At 44.4% G+C, this 24,436-nt stretch overlaps 1 protein-coding gene and 1 non-coding gene across 2 annotated transcripts in view; both read right to left on the reverse strand.

The window, feature by feature from the left end:
* The window catches only part of LOC101823549 (24-hydroxycholesterol 7-alpha-hydroxylase), a 73,290-nt gene that overhangs the window by 32,849 nt on the left and 16,005 nt on the right, over positions 1-24,436 (reverse strand). Inside the window, exons 5-7 of the mRNA XM_040729263.1 lie at positions 23,898-23,991; positions 18,084-18,188; positions 10,366-10,456 (exon numbers count right to left, since the gene is read on the reverse strand). Coding sequence (XP_040585197.1) covers positions 10,366-10,456; positions 18,084-18,188; positions 23,898-23,991 — 290 coding nt within the window. The remainder of the gene's footprint in view (positions 1-10,365; positions 10,457-18,083; positions 18,189-23,897; positions 23,992-24,436) is intronic.
* LOC121133393 lies at positions 13,510-13,701 on the reverse strand. Its single transcript, XR_005870222.1, has one exon. It is a non-coding gene; the product is annotated as a U2 spliceosomal RNA (small nuclear RNA).

Raw genomic sequence — 24,436 nt, forward strand, 5'->3', positions numbered from 1 at the left:
CCTATGAAAAACGGGAACTGATATGACACCATTCAGCAATGATTCCTACCAAAGTTGGGCCCAGAGATGTACTTCCCACATTTTGTAATAATTTCCCTGAAAAGAAAACTAATGAACGAAATGTTCGTATTTTATACATTTGCCCATGTGTATATGGTATACGTGTGTGTCTGTGTGTGTGTGTGTGTGTGTGAGCACACCTGTGTTGTGGGCACATGTCCACGTGGAGGTCAGAAGTTTATGACAGGAATTACCCTTGATCACACTGCTACCTTATGAGCCTGGGTTTCTCAATCAAAAACAGAGCCACCAATACAGCTAGTATTAGCAGCTAGCTTGTCCCAGAGACTTGCTATCTCTGCTTTCCACAGGCTTTACTTTTAGGTAGGCCATCACACCCACCCGTCATTATGCAGGTCCTGGCAATCCAAACTTCAATTCTTGTGCTGGCCTAGTAAGTTATTAAACATTGAGCCATCTCCCCAGCCCAAGGAGCTTAGACTTTCATTTCAAAAAACTTGCATATCAGTTTAGGAAACTTATAATCCTACGCAAAATAATGAAGCAATGATACCAATTATTGTCAGGGAATAAAGATACCCAATGTTCTGGTTTATTTCCTCGGCCAGAGACTTGAAGATGAGTTTACTAGAAAGTCTGTTGTTTACAAAGGACAGAGAAATCTAAAGAGAACCAGAAAATAAGAATTGATTTATTTTGGGGTTGGGGGCAGATTTTATATTTCTTCTTTCATTTAAAAATATTTAAAATCTCAATATAAGTAATTTTTGAGAACTCCAGTTTTTAAATTAAAACTCCTTTTTTTATTCAGAGAAAAGTTATATTCACTTATAACAGTTAGCACATCTCTCACAGAATAACAGTGGATGAAAATTTCCTAAAGGCCATTTACAATCAATTTTCTTTCTGTGCTTAGCAATCCTTTAATAATAATTTAAAGGTAATGAAAATGGGCTGATCACAAGTTTATGGGAATATTTTTGGGATAAGATTTAATTCTTGTCTTCCCAATGAGTAAAGCAGTAAAACTCTTTCTATAAATGCCACCCCAAAAGGAGTAGCACTACTAGGAGGTATGGTCTTGTGGGAGTTGGAGGAAGTGTGTCACTGTGGAGGTGGGCTTTGAGGTCTCATATGCTCAAGCTACTTCCAGTGAGGCATTCCACTTCCTGTTGCTTGCATAGCAACATGCAGCAGCTCCTACTCCAGCACCATATCTGCCTGCACACTGCCAGGCTCCCTGACATGATGATAATGGGCAGAATCAAAGAAATTATGAGCTGCCATCTCAACTAAAAGTTTTCCTTTGTAAGAGTTGCTGTGGTCATGCTCTTCACAGCAATAGAAATGAAGACAATTGGAGATGTAAAATAAAAGTGAAAATGGTTTTTCTGACACCAAAATAATTGATTGACTCATAATTACTTGATGAGTGAAATGGATGGATATCTACGGGTGAGTTTTGTCTGGTCCCCTCATTCAGAGAGCTCACAGGAACTTGTGGAACATGGAAGAAGAAACCATAGGAGGAAACCCAGAATTAAGACACCTACTAAAAACTACATCCCTGTAGGCTTCTTGACCACATATGGCCTGTGCTATTACTTTAGGCAATTACACATATGACTGGGCAGAGCAGCCACTCAAATATGTGATATGAAAATAAATATTCCATATTATCTCCCACATATTTCTTCAGCAGTAATAAAAGATTAGTTACTCTGTTTTGTTGTTTCTTATAAAACATTAGCATATTTTTACTGCACAAGCTCAGCATTTATGCACTGTTATACACATTTTCCCAGACAGAACATGTGTAAAAAAGACATTCAGTTAAATTTGTAAAGTTTATGGGAGAAAGTGAGAACAGGTCAAAGACAGTGGCCAGGAAGTTAACCTTTGAGTTCATTGCTCATAAATTCTTTTGCGGTATATTGTTTTGATTCACTACAGGTTTTTGGAATATTAACTCTTTGCAAATACAAATAATTGGGAAATGTTTCTCTCCAAGATGTAAAAATGAAATAGATACACAACTTTCCCCCTATTTCTTTACTCTGAAGATGAATATTACAAAATTGATATTTTTTAATTTTATTTAAAAATTTTTCAGACTATTTATCTTGATTACATTCTTTCAACCTCCCCAGACTCCTCCCAGATCTTCTCCACCTTCCTACCAACCTAACTGACGATTTTCTCCTGTCTTTGATTTTTCATTCACAAAATATAGACAACTAAGCCCCATGTCTCATGTATTTCCTATGTATCTGTGCACTCTGGTTATCCTAATTTTATGATCAGTTCTCATATGTTATTGAAGTCTGGCCTCAGTAATTTACGTTTCTTACAATTTTACCTATTATTTCTACCAATGGTTAATTGTAATCACAGTTATATTTTGCATGAAATTTTAAGTTATTCAGGTAACTTCAAGAAGGCCATATGAATTGTCATCATAATTAATTAACTATGAAGTAATTTGGAAATATGAAAGTAATTAGGCATTTTCATGATACTAAGTCTTGCCATCCAGAAACATAGTATATTCCTTTTTCAAAGAATATTTTATAAAATATTTGTCGCACCTGCTGTGCGGCCTGCATCCGAGAATGTAGCGAGGTGGTCGGGATAGATGACACAGAGACCGGTCGGTTGCTTTAAGAAAACTTTATGCTTCCCAAGTCAGCTTAGGAGGAGACCCCAGTCTGCTTAGGAGAGAGCTCTCAGGAGAAGTCTCCCCAAGAAAAAAGAGCTTCCCTTTTTAAGGACTTCTGCCATCCATCTACATACAATTCTTTCCAGATTTCTCACCCTCCTGGCTGGTGGTTTAATCTCCGGCCCCAGAATTGGGGAGACACCGCAGGGGGGTAATTGAGAATTTGGGTGTAATTCCAGTAGGTCTGCCTTCATATGTTAGACTTTATTCCTTTGATGCTCTTAGTTTTGTTTTTGTTTTTGTTTTTTTTAGTTATCCTGTATGTTTAGTGTTCTGATTATTAAGTAGCAAGGGTACCTTTTCTTTTTGTGCCAGTCTATTTGGTGTTCTGTACGCTTGTATCTTCACGGGCACTATGGGGACACCAGACCTTGAGCAGAAACCCACTTCCCCCTCGGCCTGGGAGCAGGCAGCTGTGTAATGTTTACTGAAAACAATTCAGTGCTTTAAAGCTCTTGATAGGGCTCAGATAAGGGCTAGCTCACTGAGATACCATGACTTTCACACCCCCTAAGGCTAGATGCCTCTTCCTGTCCCCCCTGCGGTGTCTCCCCAATTCTGGGGCCAGAGATTAAACCACCAGCCAGGAGGGTGAGAAGTCTGGAAAGAATTGTATGTAGATGGATGGCAGAAGTCCTTAAAAAGGGAAGCTCTTTTTTCTTGGGGAGACTTCTCCTGAGAGCTCTCTCCTAAGCAGACTGGGGTCTCCTCCTAAGCTGACTTGGGAAGCATAAAGTTTTCTTAAAGCAACCGACCGGTCTCTGTGTCATCTATCCCGACCACCTCGCTACATTCTCGGATGCAGGCCGCACAGCAGGTGCGACAAATATTGTTATATGAAATATATGAAATATTTCTATTTTCTACATATAGGTCCATCCCAACCTGAGTTGTTTTGCTTGTTTGTTTGTTTTGGTGTGTGTGTATGTGCATATGCGTGTGCATATGTGTGTACATGTGCATGCCTGTGTGCGTTGTACACAAACATAAGTGCAGGGGCACACTTGTATATATAAGAACCCACTGAGGCCAGAGAAGACTATGGTGCCTTGCACTGCCATCCTCTGCCTTGTTCCCTTGAGATTAGATCATTCACTGAACCTGGAGCAAAGCCTAGGCAGCAAGCCCCAGAGACCCCCCTGTCTCCATCTCCCACAGAGCTGGAGTTCCAGACAGAGGCACAACCATCTCAAGCTTTTTATGTGGATTCAGGGAGCTTGAACTCAGGCTCTCATTCCTGTGCAGCAAGGGTTTTTACTCGCTGAGACACCCCAGCCCCCAGTCCCACTGCTCTAAACAATGAAAATAATAGAAGTGAAGAATGAGGGGAGGCCAGCAGCGCCCCTTTAAGGTACTTCCGGTAAATGAACGCTGTAACCAAAGGATTGCATGGGCTCTGAGGCTATTGCCCTGCAGTTGGGAAAGACAGCAGGAGCCTGGCAGACCACATCCCCAACCCCCTCTCTTCACCCTCCAGCCACCAGCCTTTCCAAGCCCTGTAGTCAATTCTGAGTCCTTAGCTACTGCTGCTAAGTCTTTGAGAGGCTAGCATGGTTTTACCACCTCAGGTATTTGCGGTAAAGTGTGTCATCCATCATGCAGGTTCCTTCTGAAGAAGTATAAGCAATAACCTTTGGGAAGCATGGCATGGGGGAAGATAGCAAGGACTACAGCCTTGTTTGTTGCCTAGAACAGATGAATTACAGCTGACAGGAGATGAAGAGGGTCAGGAGACTGACCCTCTGCCCTTTACTCCACCTGTACACGCACATAGAGAAACAACACACATTGCATCCTGTCATTTCAAACAAGTTCAGCGACGCTATGCCAAATTAACTGCATCCACTCTTCCAATAACAACTGTATCTCACGCTAATTTTACAAGTATTACCTCCCACATTCAAGGGGCAGTTTTCAATTTCTGTTTGTAAGAAGGCGAAGTAGAGCCTGCTTCAAAATTGTGACACCTTTTCCTTCTTTAAAAAGGAATAAAGAGCATGGTCCCATTTATATTGAACAGAAGTGAGAGCATATTGGGTAAATAAAACATAAAATAAATCTTGATCTAAAACTAACCCTTACATTTCAGCACTTAATCTACAGGGGGAAAAAAGAGATTATCCAAATGCGGTGATAACCCCCCAACAGAGCACACTGAAAAAAAGAAGTGTGCTTGAATGAGAAGGGTGGAGGATTAATGAAGCCAAGAACAGCGTTGCATGGGAGTCAGATGTGGAATATTAAACTGATATGCTGCCGAGTGGAAACTCTCTCCTGGCTCATAAATGTGACAGGGCTGTCAAATAACCTATGGCTGTTAGAGGCATCACTTGAGTGCTGGAGCCAGGTGACAGAGAAATCTTTTGACTTGGGCCACCACAAGGACAATGGCCAGCACTTCATGCAGAAAGCAAACAGTATTAGATACAGCCTCTGGGGACTCTCGGCTCATCATAATACATGGAGGTCTGCAAGGCTGGGGTATCAGGCTGGAGTTCACAGGCTGTGTGCTCCCAATGGCACCATCGTAGCCTTACGGCTGGGAGCAGGATGAAATTATAGACTTTGGCTAGAAAAGATGAAATTTGCCATAGGTCAGATGAAACCTCTTGCTTTTGTAAATACTTAGATACAGTTTTCAAGGCTGGTGACTAAGAAATACTGTTGCAATACGCTGTTGTGTGGTTTATTGCATCCTGGGTCCAAGCTAGCTGTAAAGGCCAGGCTAACAGAGGGAAATGAGTCCTGTGAAATATTCCCTGAATAATATGCATTAGCCTCCAAACTCCCACATTAGATTCGGGTCATCAGATTTCAAGTGGGAGCCGAGAAGTTTTTAATAAAACAACTATTCTGTGTCCATAACTCCATAACTCCACTGGAGGAATCTTGGCTGTGTTATTTGATCCTTTACTTCATTATTTTGGACAATTTGCCACATAAAAGGCCAAAAAGATCCATTTCAGTCATAACTCTGGTGATCAGCCATAAAGCCCGGGCTAGCTGGGGAAGAGTGATGAGTAAGATTATTAAGTTAGCTAAGATGGCATGATGGAATCTTTCAAGAATGCTGTTATTGGCTGGCAAGAGGCTAGAGAGAACGCATCCAAGTGGAGAGAAGCTGTGAGTTAGATGCAAGTAAGTGATGATGAACCATAAGGTCTAAACTTGGAGTAAGCACAACTGTTACAACGCAATGAAACGGGAGTCAGGAGCTAATGAAGCTAGCGAGGGCAGAGCCACGTTCACGATGAACGTCACCCCGGGCTTCATTTTGATTTTACCGGTTTGCAGACTTGTTTATATTCATTAGCAAAGTCAAGGTCATTCTGCATTAGCACCTGGCCACCCTACAGTGTCGGTGTGCTCCGTGCCCTTCCAGCCAAACACAGTGGTGCACAAAACAATCATAAAAAAAATTACAGGCTGTGGGCAAGATCTCTCTTGTTTTCCAAGTCACAAATTAGTGACCAACAGGGTGAAAATGCACAGCTCAACGTCTGACTCTAATAGACATTTGTTAAAGATTTATTTTTAGTCTTGTGTCTGCGTATGGGTATGTGTACATGAATGCAAGTACCCACAGAGTCCAGAAGAGGGCACTGCATGCCCTGGAGTGGGAATTACAGGAGCTTGTGAATCACATGATGTGGTATCGAGAATGGTACTCTTGACCTTTGAAAGAGCATCCATGTCCGGAGCTGTTAACTTTATCTCTAGAACATGCAATGCCCTCTTCTGGCCTCCTCAGGCATGTGCAAGGGCACATACTAACACACACACCACACACACACACCTGTGAATACATTCTCATGCATACATACACACCTGTGAACACACACATGTGAATACACACACATCACATACACCTGTGAATACATTCTCACACATACATACACACCTATGAACACACACACATGTGAATACACACACACCACACACACACCTGTGAATACATTCTCACACATACATAAACACCTGTGAAAACACACATACACCTGTGAATACATTCTCACACATACATACCTGTGAACACACACATGTGAATACACACACACCACACACACACCTGTGAATACATTCTCACACATACATACATACCTGTGAACACACACACACACCTGTGAATACATTCTCACACATACATACATACCTGTGAATACACACACATCACACACACCTGTGAATATATTCTCACACATACATACCCACCTGTGAACACACACACCTGTGAATACACACACATCACACACACCTGTGAATACATTCTCACACATACATACACACCTGTTAACACACACATACACCTGTGAATACATTCTCACATATACATACACACCGGTGAACACACACATGTGAATACACATACACACACCACATGCACACCTGTGAATACACTCTTACACATACATACCCACCTGTGAACACACACACAAACAGACACATACCTACACATAAAATAAAAAGAAGTAAGAAGGTGGAAGCTAGTGAAATGAAGAAATGGAGACTGAGCTTGTGATTTTCCTGGCACCAATGGCAGATTTCACAGGCTGAAGTTCCCAGGGACACAATGTCATTTAGTGTCCCTGCCAGTGTCACAGTGTGCTTAGCTTTAGTGGGCATACTGGGCTTGCCAGACAGTTGGTGGCCTGGTTGGGAGCAGTTTCTGGGTCTGCCCTCCAGGCACAGCATATCCAGCCCCCCTGGAAATCCTGCAACATTTAAACAAATGTATTAAAACAGAACAAATAAACAAAAATCCCCACCCTCAGTCAGCTGGATTGAGCTCCTGCTGCTGACTCTGGGAAACCCTGCTGACAACACGGTGGGGGCGGGGCCCGGGAGGCAGAGCCAGAGAGCTGGAGAAAGACATGGGGGCCAGGCGCCGCGGGGAAAGGGATGACATCACAGGAGGGAAAGGACCAGGGATGGCCTCCGGGGCAGAAAAGGGAGAAGATAGATGCATCTCCCCAGTGTCTGCGTGATCAACAACAGTACACGCTTTATATTAGAAAGTTCTGGAAACGACTTGGGAGCAGGTAGCTTAGTAAAATGGAGCGTTAAAGCCATGAACCAGGCATGTTCTTGAGGTTAAACAAACAAACAAAACACGGAAGTGAAAGGCCGCAGACGGAACCTCGGAGTTTCTGTCTCCATACGATGAGTCCATTTCTAATACATTCTGCCGTGGAATGACTGACAGGACAGTTTGAACAGAACCGCTGCTCCTGTGGGCATATGGTGCGATCACCTCTGCTGCCCCTTCCTCTGGAGTCCACCTGTCTAACCCCACGCCACTTCGAGTTCTTGTCAAATTCGTCTTGCCAATGAGGCCAAGCCTGATTCACCTCCTCAACACACGTTTCCACTCCTGGCACTGGTAATTGTCCACACTCGGTTCTCTTTTCTTTTGTATATAGCATTTGGCAGCTGCTAATGGTCTTATTTTTTATGTGTTAAACTGATCATTGTTTCTTTTTTCTCCCAGAAGAATGCAATCGTTGTTGATGTCTTCCAAACTTCTGAAGCAGAAAGGCAGGGAGGGAGCTTCTTGCTGAGGGGTTCTGGGAGAAAACCTTTCAAGGTCATTTGCTTACCTCTGCAGCCACCAGAGGCAGCAGACAGTAGATGGGACAGACACCAGGTACACTGCAGTGGTGAGGCCGAAAGCCTGGGGAATCGGGTATCTGTGGTGGCTTTGAGGACGCCGGTATTCCTTGTGGACCCACACTCCAGAGAGCCCTGAAAACACCCCAACCCTGCCGTGGCTGGCCCTGAGACCCTGTACAGGCAGACAGGGCAGGAGCTTAGGCAGCTCTCAATGGCCGGTGCAATGCTGAAACACCCGACATGCACACAGACACCCTTGGCCAACGTCAGGAGGCACGTGGTGTCCCGGTATAAAGGAATCCACGCCCAGTTCTAGAGAAACCACGGAATCCACTGAACAGACTTCAGTGAGATCACACCACTAACACTGTCATCTGAGGATCTGTAAACACACCAACCAACATCTCCTAACACAGCCCCCTCTGGGCTCTGTGGTTAAGAGCTTGGCCCTGCTGCTCTTGCAAAGGACCCGAGTTCAGTTCCCAGCACCCACATCAGATGGCTCACAAGAGCCTGTTGCTCCAGCTCCAGGGGATGTGACTCATTTTCTGTGGGCATCTGCACGGACACACTGATAGCCACAAGCAGATACGTGAATATCCGTATAAACTAAAAGTAAAACTAAGCTTTAAAAAAAGAAATCTTTCTAGAGCTATCTGTCCATTTACTATCTATCTAATTATGAACCCAATAACCTATGGTCTATCCATCTCTCCAACCATCTCTGATTGGTCTGTTTTTCTGGGGAATACATGATGATGCATCATATGCCAATACTCCTTCACTGGCACGTTCCTTTGTATAAATGCATGGAAATGCTCCTCAATAGCAAGCTCTAAGATTCATGGCCTTGTAGTCTCCTCCCACACCTAAATCTCTGAGCTGTTGCTACTGCTTATGCATAATCTGGAGATACTTTATTCGTTCAGAGAGCGCTGAGCTACCTCTGTATGCACTTGATTTTCTTTTTAAGTTTCATATTTTTACAAGTTGTTTTCTACTCCACAGTGATGACTTACAATGGAAATCATCGATACAGCACAACTATTCCCATGAAACACTGATGGAAGGAATGTTTTTCGGTTTCTGAAATGTTTTCTGTTTCTGGAATGTTTTCAGGTTCTGAAAACAAACGAAGCCACAGAAGAGAGAAGGGGTTTTGTCTTTATAACTCAAGTCCCACAGGCACTCAGATTAATGTCACCCTCCAGTAGTGGCCTCTGTGTCACTTGGGCTCCACATTATCCCCACCATTCCTCACCTGGCCTTGCATTTCCCCAAGGCCGGAAATCTGAAGAACCCGAAGTCAGGAAAGACGTGGGTAAATGGGGACAGGTTATGAGCCAGGGAGGATGTGTGCTGTTTCTTCACCTGTAGGCACGCTGTAGACACGTGCCTTTGAACATCTCTCACCAGCTCTGTAGACCTGAGCTCTCTGTAGGGCAACGGCTTTCCTCATACTCATCAGTGTGTTGCTGGGATCTCACTGTGAGCATCACTAGTTCTCAGTGATACTAATGCTCAGATCTCTGCAGGATAAAGCCAGGTACCGCTGGGTTCACCTTCTGGACTGGCTGGGCTCTGCTTAGGTAACCCAGGCTAGTCAAGTGTGCTTGAGTTTGAAAAAATCTCCACACAAAATATTTTCAAAATGATATTTTCAGCCATTACAGAGGAGGCAAGGGAGGGACAACTTTCAACTCACGTGATACTTTATACAATGAAAATCAAATTTTTTTTAATTTTTCTCAACACAGCCCATAATTTTACATATTAAGCACTGGGATTACAAGTGTGTGTCACCATGCCCAGCCTTGCCTTGCCTTTCCTTCCTTCCTTTCTTTCTTTTTTTCCTTAATGAAGGTGCTGGGGATTGAACCCAGGTTCTCATGCTTGTGTAGCCAACACTTTACCAACTGATTCATCTCCCTAGTCCTGGTCCCTGGCTCTAAAACATGGCAGACATTCAGCAGGCAAACCGCAAACACTAAATGTTACGTAAATTGATTTAGTACCTGCAGTGCCAAACACAGAAGATATGTCCTCTAAAACGGTCTTGTGGATGTCAGGATGGGACAGGACAAATGCAAGTGTCCAGAATGCCATCTGGAAAAGAGGAACACATACCACATTCACCCTTCTCCCAACGAAAATGAAAGCAAATGTAGACAGCTGAAAGAAGCAAGGGCCGCCTTCAGGCAACCTCAAACGGCTGGAGAGATGGCTGAACAGTCAAGAGAACTTCCCACCCTTCCTAAGGACACAGGTTGCATTCTGAGAACCTGCATCACAGCTCACAACCATCGTAATTCCAGTTTGAATGATCTGTCGCCACCTTCTGGCCTCTGTGGGCACTGCACAAATGAGGTGCTGAGGTGTAAAACACCCATACCCATAAAACATAAAGGGAAAAAATTAAACACATGCTATTAAGTATCACTTTTCAAAATAGCTAGATTTTACAAATAAGAGTGATGGCAATGGTACGTACTCACTCATATATGGATTTTAGACATGGAACTGGGGAGTGCCAGCCTACAATCCCACCACCAGAGAGTCTGGGAAGCAGGGAGGACCCAAAGAGAGATATGCATGGTAACCCAGAGAAGGGGAATGGGACGAGATCTCCTGAGGAGCATGGGGCATGGAGGGAGAGGGAGATTGGAGAAAGAGAGGGGGAGAAGAGGAGGGGAGAGGACATGGGGGAGAAGGAAGGTTGAGTCAGGGTAAGAATAGAGGAGAGCAGGATGAGAGATACCATAATAGAAGGAGCCGTTATTGGTTCGAGGAGAGATCTTACAGGTTCGAGGAGAGATTTGGCACTAGTGAGATTTCCAGAGATCTAAAAAAGTCTTGGGTTCAATGCCCAACACTCCCCCAAAATTAAAATGAAAGTAAAACAAGCAAACAAAAGTACAAGAGTTGAACACAAGAAAAAATAGAGCCATTTTATATCCTCCTACAGCTGTAAATTTTCTCTTTTGGCCTATCAGGATTATTTTTCTATCTAATAATGTAATTTTCAATGGTAACTCAAGGTAATATGCAAAAAAATTCCTACTTGCCACTGGTAGGAGCTTCAAACCTCAGTCTAGGGTTTTAAAACCAAGATGAATGCATCTGCTTCTAATATAGATTGGACAGCTAAGATCTCTGTTGGAATTTTTAATCAATGATAAATGTCTCCTACCAAGTAGACAACATCCATGGTTTCGATGTGTAGAATCCTGCTTCTACTCTGGGTCACTCAAGCAGCGAGATTTGGACTTGTGTGAAATGCCTCATTCTCCTTAACACCTGCCCCACGACAGTCTTCACGTTTGCATTTTTATACAAGAGCTAAAATAGTTTGGAGATTGATTTTTTACCATTCCTAATATTTATCACAATAAATTAGTTTGAGTATCTCATACCTTCCCTATAAAAGATGTTTAAGACGAAAATGTGCATCTTAAAAACGAACTTCCTGCTGAGGTGGAAGTTTTTGTTTCTAAGGTTAGGCAATACAGGAATGTTTAAGATCCTGGGAAGCTTGGGTTTCCCTTTCACTGTTTTCCTGGAAGCATCTATTGTATTAAAGCAGAGATCGTGGCTTGGGAGGGGGTGGAAGTGGGCACAGGAGGTGTTGGGGGCAAGGGAGGGGTGGGTGTTAGAATAAAGGGGGACCTTGCGTGGGGGACCATGGCGGATTCCACCGTAGGCGAAGGTGACCCAGGCTGGGACAAACACTCCAGGCAGACAGAGCTTAAGTGATAAGTTTTACTAGAAAAGGGAAGGAGGGGAAGGAAAGAGAAAGGAGGTAAAGAGACACAGAGAGAGGTCAGAAGAGAAGGGGGAGACAGGAAAAGTCCAGTCTGTCCCAGAGGAACGGCGGGAAAGAGAGAGGGAAAGACAGCGTAAGTGGGTGGGGGGTCTTTCTTTTTAAGGGGTCCTTTGCACCTGCGTGCAGACTAGCAGCCATGGCACCCTGGGCCTTGAAGCGATCCCAGTCCTCCCCCGTGTGGTCAAAAGGGGAAGAGCAATACTGAAGGGAAGTGTTGAAAGTTGTGAAGCTCAGGTTGCTGGCGTTCTGCCCTTGCACTGAGGTGGTAAAACCTAGGATGTACAGCTTTGATACAGACAGAGGAATGAGAGGACCAGGACCGAGGCCCCTGCAGTGCACAGATTCCAGAGCAGCGTTGGTATCCGGAAGGATGTAGCCTGGAGATTATCTAGCTCATCTTCACACGCTGCTCAGAGAGTCTCCCTCCTCGGGCTCTTCCTCCCGTGAGCTTTCAATGGAAGTGCTGAGCTATTGGATTTGATTAATAATCACTCCATACTCAGCTGATCGCATTGGAAGTCAGAGAGTTCACAGTGGGGAAAGTGTTCCAGTGGTGGTCATAGATCTTCAGTGACACAAGAGCTCAAAGTCCTGCGTGCTTGGCTGTGGTTTTGAGAGTCACTAAAACTAGGTACCATTTATTTCTGTGGAAAACTCTAGAATTCAGCTCAAATAACAAATGGCTGGCGCCTGTTTCCCTTCACAGCGTTCTCATTTTTAAAAGTCTGCTCTTTTTTTTTTTTTTTTTTTTGTTTTTCGAGACAGGGTTTCTCTGTATTGTTTCTGAGGCTATCGGTCCAGCCTAGCCTCGAACTCACAGAGATCCGCCTGCCTCTGCCTCCCGAGTGCTGGGATTAAAGGCGTGCGCCACCACCGCCCAGCTAAAAGTCTGCTCTTTTTTACCTTTAAGAGAGCACTTTTGAGGACAGGTGAGATGGCTCAGCGGTTAAGAGCACTTGTTACTCTTGCAGAGGACCTGGATTCGGTTCCCAGCACCCACGCAGCAGCTCACAACCACCCAGAACTCCAGTTGCAGGGGGATCTGCTGTCTTCTGACTTCCACAGATAGGCAGCAGGTGTACACAAACTACACATGTGCAGTAAAATACTCACATAAGATAAATTAAATCAGAACAAAACAATGTACTTTTGGTGTGCAGGTACAGGACAGGGATCCCAGAAAGTGGCATGTATAAAAGGATAAGGAGTTCAAGGCCATCCTCCCAGACACAGCCAGTGTGAGGTCAGCCTGGGCTATATGATTACATGAGACCCTGCCTCCTGCTACGAGAGTTAGGGGAGAGAGAGTTCGTCTTTCTTTTAGAAGTTTCCCCAAGAGGGGTGCACCATTCCTGGAGGTGCTGCAATGCCAGACTGTTGCATGGAGTGGACAGTGCAAGCTCTCATCCTGTCTCCCAGCTCCAAAGGTCCATTTTTACTGTGTTGTTCTCTTATAGAGGGTGTATGTGCTACTAAAACGGTAAGAGCAGGTGTCACGCATCACCTCAGCCAAAGGACAGGAAGTGATTTCTTTACTTCTTAAAAGCAAGGAAAGGGCTAGGCTGTATGGCACCAGGAAGCAAGAGGATCCTGTGTTCAAGGCTAGCCTAGGACATTGTCTCAATACACCCCCCTCCCCCAGAATAGGAAAAGATACTAAAGAGTTAATAAAACATTTCTATGCAATGCTGAATCAAAGAGCAAAAGTGGCCCTAAGGTCACTGACACATTTGAGAAAGGATTTCAAAAGCGCTGCCCAAGGGAGTAACAATCAATATCATGCCACAGGGTCAAGTCCATGGTCAGAGTACAAAAAAAGAGAGCCACCTGGCCACTAAACTGTGGGGCAGCTTCAAAAAGCCACTTGCAGGAGAGCTAAGGGGGAAGTGAAAAGAGATGAGGCTTGAAGGAAGCTCTGAGGCTGGCTGCATCCTTCAAGGGCAGCCAAGAGGAGATGTAATGAGTGCTGGTCGACTCCTGGGAGTGCACTTCTTAAGTTAATTGCTACGTGCTGGTTAAGCGCACTGGGAATCTGTCCCTGGAAGTGAAGTTAGTCTCCCTGCTTCAGACCCTAGTGTGTTACTGTCAGGAGTTCCCCAGCCCCCCTGGTGTGGGAAATGGACCCCCACGCTCTGTGACAGGGAAGAAAGACAGACGACAAGATAGCTCAAGCCAGCAGGAAGGGAGATCATTTCCAACGGATGCTATCATTGGGCAGCCCACATGTAAAGGTTGTACAGTGGGAAGGAGAAGCTGCAACCATAACCGTGGCAAGCTCACCCGTGGAGAGCAAGCTCGATGGGGAACAACAGCCCCTGGTCTCTGTGTCATCAATCCTGACACCCTCCGCACATTCGCAGACACAGGCTGTGCAGCGGGCGCGGAACTCAAAGGGGAACTCCCGCTGCTGTAACTTCCCAGCTGGTTTCTGATAAGTTCTGAGCACCTGATTTGATGATGCCATCCCTCTATGTTGCTGTTTGTTCTTTCACTTGGAAGTCTCACCAGAAAGGACACGGCTCTGGTCAAGACTCTCTCTATGGGCATCTAGAACGGGATGTCTTAAAATGTCTTCCCAGTTGATTTCTGCTGGATGTTTCGAGTGCCTAATTTGATGGTGTTTTTTCTATGTATGCATCCATCCATCCATCCGTCCGTCCGTCCATCCTTCCATCCATCCGTCTGTCCATCCATCATCTACTCATCACTTGCTATTTATTCTTTTACCTTGGCTTTTTTATATACTTAAGAAATACTCTCGTCCAAAACCCAAAATGATGGCTATCATAGATCATTTGTTTTTAAACAAGAAAGAAAAAAATCTTTATAACATTGCAGATATTCTTCTATTAATCACGGCCAACACAAACATATATAAAGCAATTTCTGATCAGAGGACTTTGCATTTAGTTAGAAATGTGAGATACATACACCTGGGGAGGGGGGAGAGGTCACTGTGCAAGGCCACACAAGTGCCACCATGACAATAACTGAGTGGAATGATGGCCCCTGAGCTTACTTACAACTTCAGAGAAGCAGCAGATAAAAAAAATGGCAAAAGTCAGTTTTGATATGGCTGAGAAATGTTCTAGAAAGTTCATTTGCCAGTCAGGAACTTCTTAGAACCAGGAAATGAATGTTTTTTTCATCAAAATAACCTCATGAAGTATGACCAACACCTTGCAGTGGTCTATCAGAGCACACCTCAGCCACAATAGACCCTCCTGGTGAGCTGGTGACAATCCCATCTAAAGCTCAGGCTCTGGGTTCCCTGGGCCTCAAGGGAGCAGAGAGGAAGTACTGACCCTATCTGGGCCTGAATGACCCACCAATCACTTACAGCTCTTAGGGTATCTTTAGCAATGGGCGATCCTAAAGCCAAAACAGTAGAGCCATGCCCATCCCAGCTATTGAAGGGTCAAGCATTTGGGACCCATGGCAGTCTATATTATCAATGGCCATTGGAAGAAACTATTGATTTCAACAAGGGTGGTGCATTTATGTACGGCACACACATTATTTATTGAGCACCAATGTTGTGAAGCACTTTACATTACATCCAGTTCAATCCTCCCAACCATCCTTGGAGGCAGTTCAGATGAGGACACGCATGCAGCTGCGAAAGGTTAAAGGAATAGCTAGCCCTTTGCCGCCCAGCTACGGGAACTGGATTCAGATCTGATGAGGAGATCTTTCCAAGCCTCTAAGCTCATGCTTCACGATGCCTCTTGGAGGTGCCAACAAGGAAGACTCAGCAAGATGAAACTTCCAGTCATCATCAGACGCGTCCTTTCAGACCAGTGCCAAGTCCAATCACAAAGAACTGACCTCTGTGTCTGGTCAATAGCGCTTTGTGTGGCTTTCTTTAGGGGACCTTTCTGGAGAGACCCTGAGAACTAACGCTCTGACTGTGGCTGTTGTCTGCATGCTTGGGAAGTTTCTCTTCAGTTGTGCTCTAGTGTAATCAGCTAGTTGGGAAGAGTCGGAGAAGACTGGGAGGGCGTACCGAGGAGTGGAGCCCTGGGGCTCCTCACTTGACTGGCACTGATGAAATAGATGCCCGTGGGTAGCACATGTTGGATCAGAAAGGCCAGACTATCTGTCTCCATTATATACAACAGATTAAAAGAAGTAGAGTTATTGGGACCTAGAAATTATCCAGCCACCTAGGCTTTCAGAAAAAGGAAAGAGAAATGTGGAATTCTTATTTCTAGTTGCTTGAGAAAAGGAAAAAATGACCATAGCTACCAGACATGGGCTGAGTGTTCCTATTTCATCAAACACAGACAGTCATCCTTCCTCTTCAGCCAACGTAATGAACAGCTTGGGGTAAGGAGACTGTGCTGACCAGGGAGGCAGGGAAGAGTAAACACAAATCTCCTGGCTTTCACCTAGTTCATAAAAGCTTTAAAAGAACACACACACACACACACACATACACACACGTGCACACACACACACACACACACACACACGCATGTACGCACGCACGCACGCACGCACCATGGAAGCAATGAGGGAATATTTGGGAAGAAGGAAGGAAATGAGTAGGTGTGGAGACAAGAGGAGGTAATGAGGGTGACCATGAGCCAAGTTCAATGATATACATGGATAAAGATGTCCTAAGGCAACCCGTTGTTTTGTTCACTTAGTAAAAGAAAATTCATAATTGGAAACAGTTGCCCAACACTGTATCACATCTATAATCTCGGCACTTGAGACTGGAAGTTAAAGGGCAGCCTGAGGCTACACAGCAAGACTGCCTCTAAACAAACAAAAAAACTAAATTAATTCAGCAACTAAAATAACTACACAGAAATAAATGGGCTTTAGAGGTCCCTGTTATCTTTAGATGTGCCGTGAATGTCAATGTCATAAGCCCCATTCACAGAGAAGCTTGTAGAGCCAAGAAATACATTGGTACCCAGGAGGAGAGGGAGAGCTCACATTCACTGGACATGACGAGAGCATCTTATTGGTTCTCACAGAGACTTGATAGGAAAATGAGCAATTCCTGGGATTGTTCCCAGGGTCATTGTTAGAAGTTTGTAACGTTTGTATTCATATTATCTCCCGCCTCCCCCAGACTTCCTGCAAAGGAAAAGGAGGCACAAAGATTTTAAGTGTTGACCGTTGGGGCTGGAGATGAGCAACTGTACCTGAATCGATCAGCTGCTGTACTCTCACCCTGGTTCAAAGCCGGGCTGGACTTTGCTCAACAGTGCAGCACACAGAGCACATGGAGTCAGAGCCCCTTACATGGCACACAGGGAGCCCCAAGGGCCGAGCATGTCAGGGGGCAGAATTCTCATTGGAGCTAGGCTTCGCCTCCTTAGTGTTTTGGAGTGGGTTTTTGGGAAGGTGGGGGATTTTGTGTGTGTATTTTGTGTGTGTGTGTGTATGTGTGTGTGTAGGCACACACTCATTCAAGGGCACATTCATTTGGTGTGTAAGCATGTATGTTTTGGCAGATGTGTGCACTTGTATGCTCCTGCCTGTGGAAGCCAGGGGTTGGTGTCGGTCACCCTCCTTGGTCACTCTTTGTGTTCGTCACTGAGACACGAGCTCTCGCTGAACCCAGAGCTCACTGACCAGGCTGGTTCAGCTGGCCAGCTTGGCCCACAGATCCCTGATCTCCACCTCTCCAGCAGTGGGATTTCAGGCAGCCTGCCACACCCACCAGCATTTAAGAACTCAGGTCCTGTAGCTTGTGAGGCAAGCATTTCTCCCGCTGAGCCACTGGTCAGACCCTATCAAGAATTCATGTTTGCTTTTTAGCTTACATCCCAATCCACTGTTATACATTTTTGTTCCCCAAAGTAAGTGAAGAATGAAGACCAAGAGAGAGAGAAAATGATGCAAAAGAACAAACAAAAGTCCAACAGATAGAAGTGAGCCCTGTGTACTTACAGGAGGAGCATTGGCCAGAGAGGCCCAAAGCAACAGCAGTGCATAATTAGGACTGTGTTGACCTGTTTCCGTCTTCACGATATCCAGCATGACCTGCATGAGGGTCTGTGAGAAGGAAATGACTGTTGTTAGATCACAGCTATGTGACGAGGCCTGACGTCCATAAACAAGAAATCACTCTGCTGTTTTTTCCTCTGTGCTGTGGATGTGCATGCGAGTGTGTGCATACAAGGAAGCCAGCGGCCGGCGCTGGGTCTTTTCTCTGCCATGCGCCACCTTTATTTTTGAGACAGAATCGCTTATGAGAGCCCAAAGCTCCGCAGTTCAGCTAGCTGGACTAGCCAAGGAGCTTGAGGAACCCACCTAGCTCCCTGTCTGCCCAGAGCTGGGGGTACAGGCATGTGTCACTACACCCAGATTTTTGTGTGGGTTCTGGGGATCTGAAGCTAAGACCCTCAGGCTTTGACTAGACTGAGCCATGGCCCTGGAATCTTCACTCACTTGTTTTTAATCCAAGAGAGACTGTGTCTGCTATTTGAAGGCTTGCAGTCTAAAGCATGCTAAGGCACTTGTACACTGGGTGGTAGTGTGGGAATGGGAGGCAGGAGCTCCTGGGTATACAGCTGAATTTCTGCCTCGTGGCTTCGCTACTAGGGAAATGAATGATCCCGTACAAATCACACAAATGTCCCAGTGACTGAGTTTCCTCATCCATAAGATAACCTTGATATGGTACCTACCTCACAAATTTTTGAGAATTAAATGTTAGTGTAGTTGCTGATAAAATACTTGAAGCAAGATCAACTTTCTCTGTACGTGAAGATGACCTTGAGCTCGGGATCCTCCCACCTCTCCATCCTTACTGCTGAGATTCCAGGAATGTACCACCACACCGGGCTTATTCAGTATGGGGGATGAGCCTGGGACCCTGTACATGCTAAACCAGCACTCTTCTGACTGAGTTACACCCAGACCAGCATTGGTTTTGGTTTTGGTTTTTGCTGAGGATTGCTTGTTACTTGTGATGTTTTTATTTTCATAAATACTGTGTTTGGTTTTTGAGACAGGGTCTCAGTATGTAGGCTTGACTGACCTGGAACTCACTATGTAGCTGAGGCTGGCCTTTTACTCACAGAGATCTCCCTGCCTCTACCTTCCAAACAGCAGGATTAAAGACGTGCACCACCACGCCCAGCTGTTACCATTGTTGTTATTATGCAATGTTAGAGACTGAAATCAGGTCCTCCTGCATAGCAGACAAGCACTCTACTAGCTGAGCTATGTGCTCAACCCAGACGTTAACCTTTTAACACAAGCAAACCTCTGCTCTTAAGAAAACTAAGTAGCAAGGCCTGGTGGTACAGGGCTGGTAATCAAGCGACTTGAAAGGTTGGAGAAGGAGAATTTCACATTCACAGTATGTTTGGGTTCCGAAGTGAGTTCGAGACCGGCTCTGGCGACTTAATAAAATTCTTTCTCAAAATAAAAAGTCAAAAGGAGAACTAGAGATATATTCCGGAAGCGGAGGGCTTGCCTCAAATATGCTCCTGGGAAAACAGATGTTTTGACTTACATGGCACCCACTCAGAGCACTGTTCCCCAGGTCACCGAAGAAATTCTGTAACTGTCTTCATTCCAGAGGTTTCTCAGATCGCTTTTGCCCAAGGTTGCTTCCCCACCAGAGGGGCAGGCACTCAAATATGTTTCTAACCTTAACTCAGTCCCATAACAGGGAAACAATATGGGAGCTGTGAACCATCCCCTGCTTGTCTGGGAATAGTGCCGTTTTAAGGCCTTTACAGGTGTTTTGCTCATGTGTAGATTAGCCATGGCTCCAAGACACAGCTACTATTATCCACATTCAGTCTTCACATGAGAAAACAAGCACAGTAAGTGTGAAAGACAAGCACACACAGGGCAGGAGGGAAATGGAGTTGCTGGAACCACTTGCTGCTGCTGAAGCACACAAGTTTTCCAGATTGATCAGCCCTGCCAACCGTCTTCTTGGCCTTAAAGTTGTTCTAAGAAACAAGAAAGGGCTTTGTGTAGGTAACTATGACTGGCACATAAATGTTATCTGCTGTGTCATTATCTGTCACATCCGTAATGATGGAAAAGCAGAACGGATCGTTTTAATTACGGGCTTCATTTCCTGCTGCCCAACCGCACATCTAGCTGTTCCAAGTCTTGACTGTGTTAACTTCTGCAGGAGGGCCCAGCCCACTGTGGGTGGAGCATATGCCTGCGAATGAGACTGAGCCTTAAGCAAGCACAGTTGCTCCATGGTTCCTGCCTCTAGCATCCTGCCAGGAGTTCTTGCCCAGACTTCCCTCAACGATAGGTCATGACCTGGAAGCATAAAATGAGATAAACCCTCTCCTCCCCTAAGTCCCTTTTGTCAAGATGTTTATCACAGCAACAGGAAGGACATAGGACAAGGAGAAAGATACTGCATGGGTTTCGTTCCCTGCCACTGTGGTTAAAAGAAAAATAAAATACCCCTTAAAAAAAAGGGAAGAAAAGAACTATTTTAGTGCATAATTCCAGACTACAGTCTACCACTTTGGGCAAGTCAAGGCAGCAATAGCTTGAAACAGTTAGTCACATCCATTGTCAGGAATAAAGAACAGTGAATGAGTGAATGCTAGTGCTGAGCCAGCTGCCTCCACTCTCAAACAATTCAGGATCCTCTGCTTAGGGAATGGCGCCACCCACAGTGCACCCTTGGAGACACACCTACCATAAAATCCCTCATTAAAGTTCTCTTTCCAGATGATCTAGATTGTGTTCATTTAGAAATTAAGACTAGCCATCACAGATACGAATCATTTACATATTCCTTTTTTCTAAAGCTGTCTTCCTCTCTAGAGATAAGTAGCATTGCTAGTGACACTTAATATACAACTAAAATTAGAAGCTTTCTATATCACTTTTAAATGCTAAAATATTTGAAGTGGGGTTTTTGTTTGGCTTTGGTGCCAGAATCTCAGCATACTAAGGAATCACCCCATCACTGAGCACATCCACAGCCTTCTCCTTTTATTCTGAGATAACCTCCAGGCAGACCTTGTATTTACCAACCTCCAGCCCTAGCCTCCTGATAGCTGGGATTGCAGATCTTCAGAGCCAGTTTTTAAATGACTACTCCCGTTTCCTCTGTGTGTATGTTTATGTGTATGCAGGTGTGTGTGTGTGTGTGAGAGAGAGAGAGAGAGAGAGTGTGTATGTGAGTGTGTGTGTGAGAGAGTGTGTGCGTGTGTGTGTTTGCATGCATGAGTGTGTGAGTGTGTGTGTGTGAGTATGTGTGTTTGCATGCATGAGTGTGTGAGTGTGTGAGCGTGTGTGAGTGTGTGTTTGCATGCATGAGTGTGTGTGTGTGTGTGTGTGAGTGTGTTTGAATGCATGTGGATGTCAGAGGACAGCGGCGGGTGTTGTCACTCATCAGAAGCCACCTCCCTCCCCACACTTTTTTTTAGCCTTTAAAAGAAGCTTTTATTTTGTAGTATGTGCATTACAGGAAGCAAAACACAAGAAGCCAAGCACAGTCTGCCAGTCACAAGCAGCTCAGCTTGATGCATCCTTCCAGAAGCTGCGAGTGCACATACATTTAGGTAATTGAGATTACACGGTGTGTACCAAGCTTTCCCCCACATTGTGAATATTCACCAACTAAAAACCCCATGCTACATGAGTATTTTGATAACCAAGAATACACCATGCCATCTCAATCTGTCAGACAAAACTGTAATCCTGTCTTCCTTAGCAACAAAAATTTCATAGAAGACAAAAATTCCTGCCCTGTTTTTTAATATGGGGTCTTGCATCGGCCCAAAGATAGAAGATTAGGACAGTCTGTATCACCAACGAGTTCCAAGGACCTGCCTGTCTCCACCAGTACCGGGATTGTTAAGTACAGGACGCCATGCCCAGTTTTATTATGTAGGTTCTGAGCATGGAACTCAGGTCCTTGCTTTTGCATGGCGAGCACCTTACTAACAGAGTCGTCCTCCTGTTCTTGAGATGAGTTTTTAAAGGTTGATAAAAGCAAACTCTCACTGTGTCCTTACTATGTCTAAGTCCTCCGCAAAATGAACTAACTTAACCTCATTATGCTGTAAAAGACAGGCAAGGAAAGTGAGGTCTAGAGGTTAGGACCTGTGTGTAAGGTCACACCTGGAGACCAAATTTGAAGCCTAGCAACCCAGAACATGGAACCCAGGCTCTGAGGGTGTAGGACCCAGGAATCATATCTGACTTCTCTTAAAAGTTCCAAGAGTTGACTCTACCCACAGCCAGGGGTGAAAACCTTGACTTAAAGTCTGAGGGTTGCCTCAAAAGGTGCTGCCATTGGGCTCCACTCCATAGTTTGTGAGTGGTACCCAGGGGATGCTGGTAGTCTGTGGACCACACTGAAAGAATCGTGGCTCTAGAGTAACTCCTGGGAACTGCTTCTCCTGCTTTATATTTTAACTCACACTGGTTCAGCTCCTTGCAGTCATGGAAACAACTACTGAAGTGGTTCCTAGGACACTGCGTAGTACCTTCCAGTTCCTGAGCGACCAATGCACTCCTTCAGGCAGCGAAGCAGTCAGACTGCCTGGTGCCTCTCTGTATGTTCCCTTGGAAGTCCAGGAAGCATGGAAGCTTGACAGGACAGTTGGTCTTAGACATTAATCTTGTGTACTTTGTATAGCTTGCCAACGTCATTGAGTTCTGGCAACTACATCTCTAATGATCCTGGCAATGACATTCTGTTTCTGACAGAGGTATAAAAAGTCTGATCGCTCTTAATAAAATTACCACAGCTTTAAGTTTTGCTGTGCTCCCTCCAACTGGCCTTGTTTCGTTCCTTGGGGTCATATCAGGTGACATTGACCTGGCGAGTAAGGGCGGGCACCTACACCCATCAACCACAGCAACAACAACAAAATCACTATGGCTTTGTTCAACCCAAAGTCCCATATCATAGGATGGAAGCTAAGTTCCTTCTTAGAAATTGGGAGAGTGAGGAGCTGATGTTGCCCAATCAGATCACGAGTGATGGCGAAGATGACACTGAGTCCAGTTTATTCCTTATTCCTTATTCCTTACATAACCAGAATAATCCAATTTTAACCCAACGGTTATAGTTTAATTGTTCTGTCCTCGGTCTTAGGTTGGGTTTGTTGTTGTTATTGTTGTTTATTTCTGAGTTTCATAGGTCTATACCCAGTGGTTCTCAACCTGTGAGTTCCAACCATTAGAAAACACATATTTCCAGTGGTCTCAGGAACTGAGACACTATTCAGTAGCAAAATGTCAGTTAAGAAGTAGCAATGAAAATAAATTTATGGCTGGGGGTTCCTAGGACCATCAGAAATATGTACTTTCTGATGGTCATGACCCACAGACTGAGAACCCTGCTCTAGCATAATTCTATAAAACCAAACTGTTCCACTCAGCTAATGAAAACATTTCATTTTTTGTAAGGAATGGGAAGTTGCCTAATTCAAGAATTATGCCACAAAGCAACAAAGACCTTTAAACTGTAACTCTGCCCTTTGACATAGCCAACTGTATGAGAATAAATTTTAAAAAAACAAGAGTTTCATTTTACTTTGTTATTTGTAGCATCCATTTTGTAATCCTATAGGCTAGAATGCCTTGGTGCTGTGAGGCTATGATATTAAAATAATGTATATAAGTATGCCCAGTGTATCACTTGGTACAAAAATTATATCCAATCACACACATTTCCTGGCTAAGAAATGTTTTGTAATAATCACTGTTTATTTCCATGTTAGTTACATACATCTTAGTAAAGAAGATACTCACCCCAGAATGACCTTCTGCAGGCTTATGAGCTTTTATTTCTTCAATATTTTTCTCAAACAGCGCCAGGAGCCATCTTTTAGACTTTGACCAGTTTCTGCATTAAAAAAATTGATACATATATATGCAGTGATTTGCAGGGGTGTTTAGGGTGACAGGTTATAACATTAAAGGAAAGAATGAAGGGTCTGGAGAGATGGCACAGTGGTTAAGGACCAATGGCTGATCTTCCAGAGGACTCAGTTCAATTCCCAGCACCCACATGGTAGCTCACAGCTGCCTATAACTCCAGTTCCAGGGGATCTGACTCCCTCACACAGACACACATGCAGACAAAATACCAATGTACATAAAATAAATATATTATGTACTTTTAAAAGGAGAGAATATTTCTGAATGTAGAATAATTTCCTCAAATTTCATCTCTGCTTCCAGTCAGAATGTCCAAAAAGGTTCAATTCTGAATTACTAGTTCACAGGTAAAACTGAGGGAGCAAGACAACGAATTTTAGTGTCTTTCTAAATAGCTACTGTGATTCGTA

Source organism: Mesocricetus auratus, unplaced genomic scaffold (genome assembly GCF_017639785.1).
Source record: "Mesocricetus auratus isolate SY011 unplaced genomic scaffold, BCM_Maur_2.0 Super-Scaffold_100021, whole genome shotgun sequence".
NCBI lineage: Eukaryota > Metazoa > Chordata > Mammalia > Rodentia > Cricetidae > Mesocricetus > Mesocricetus auratus.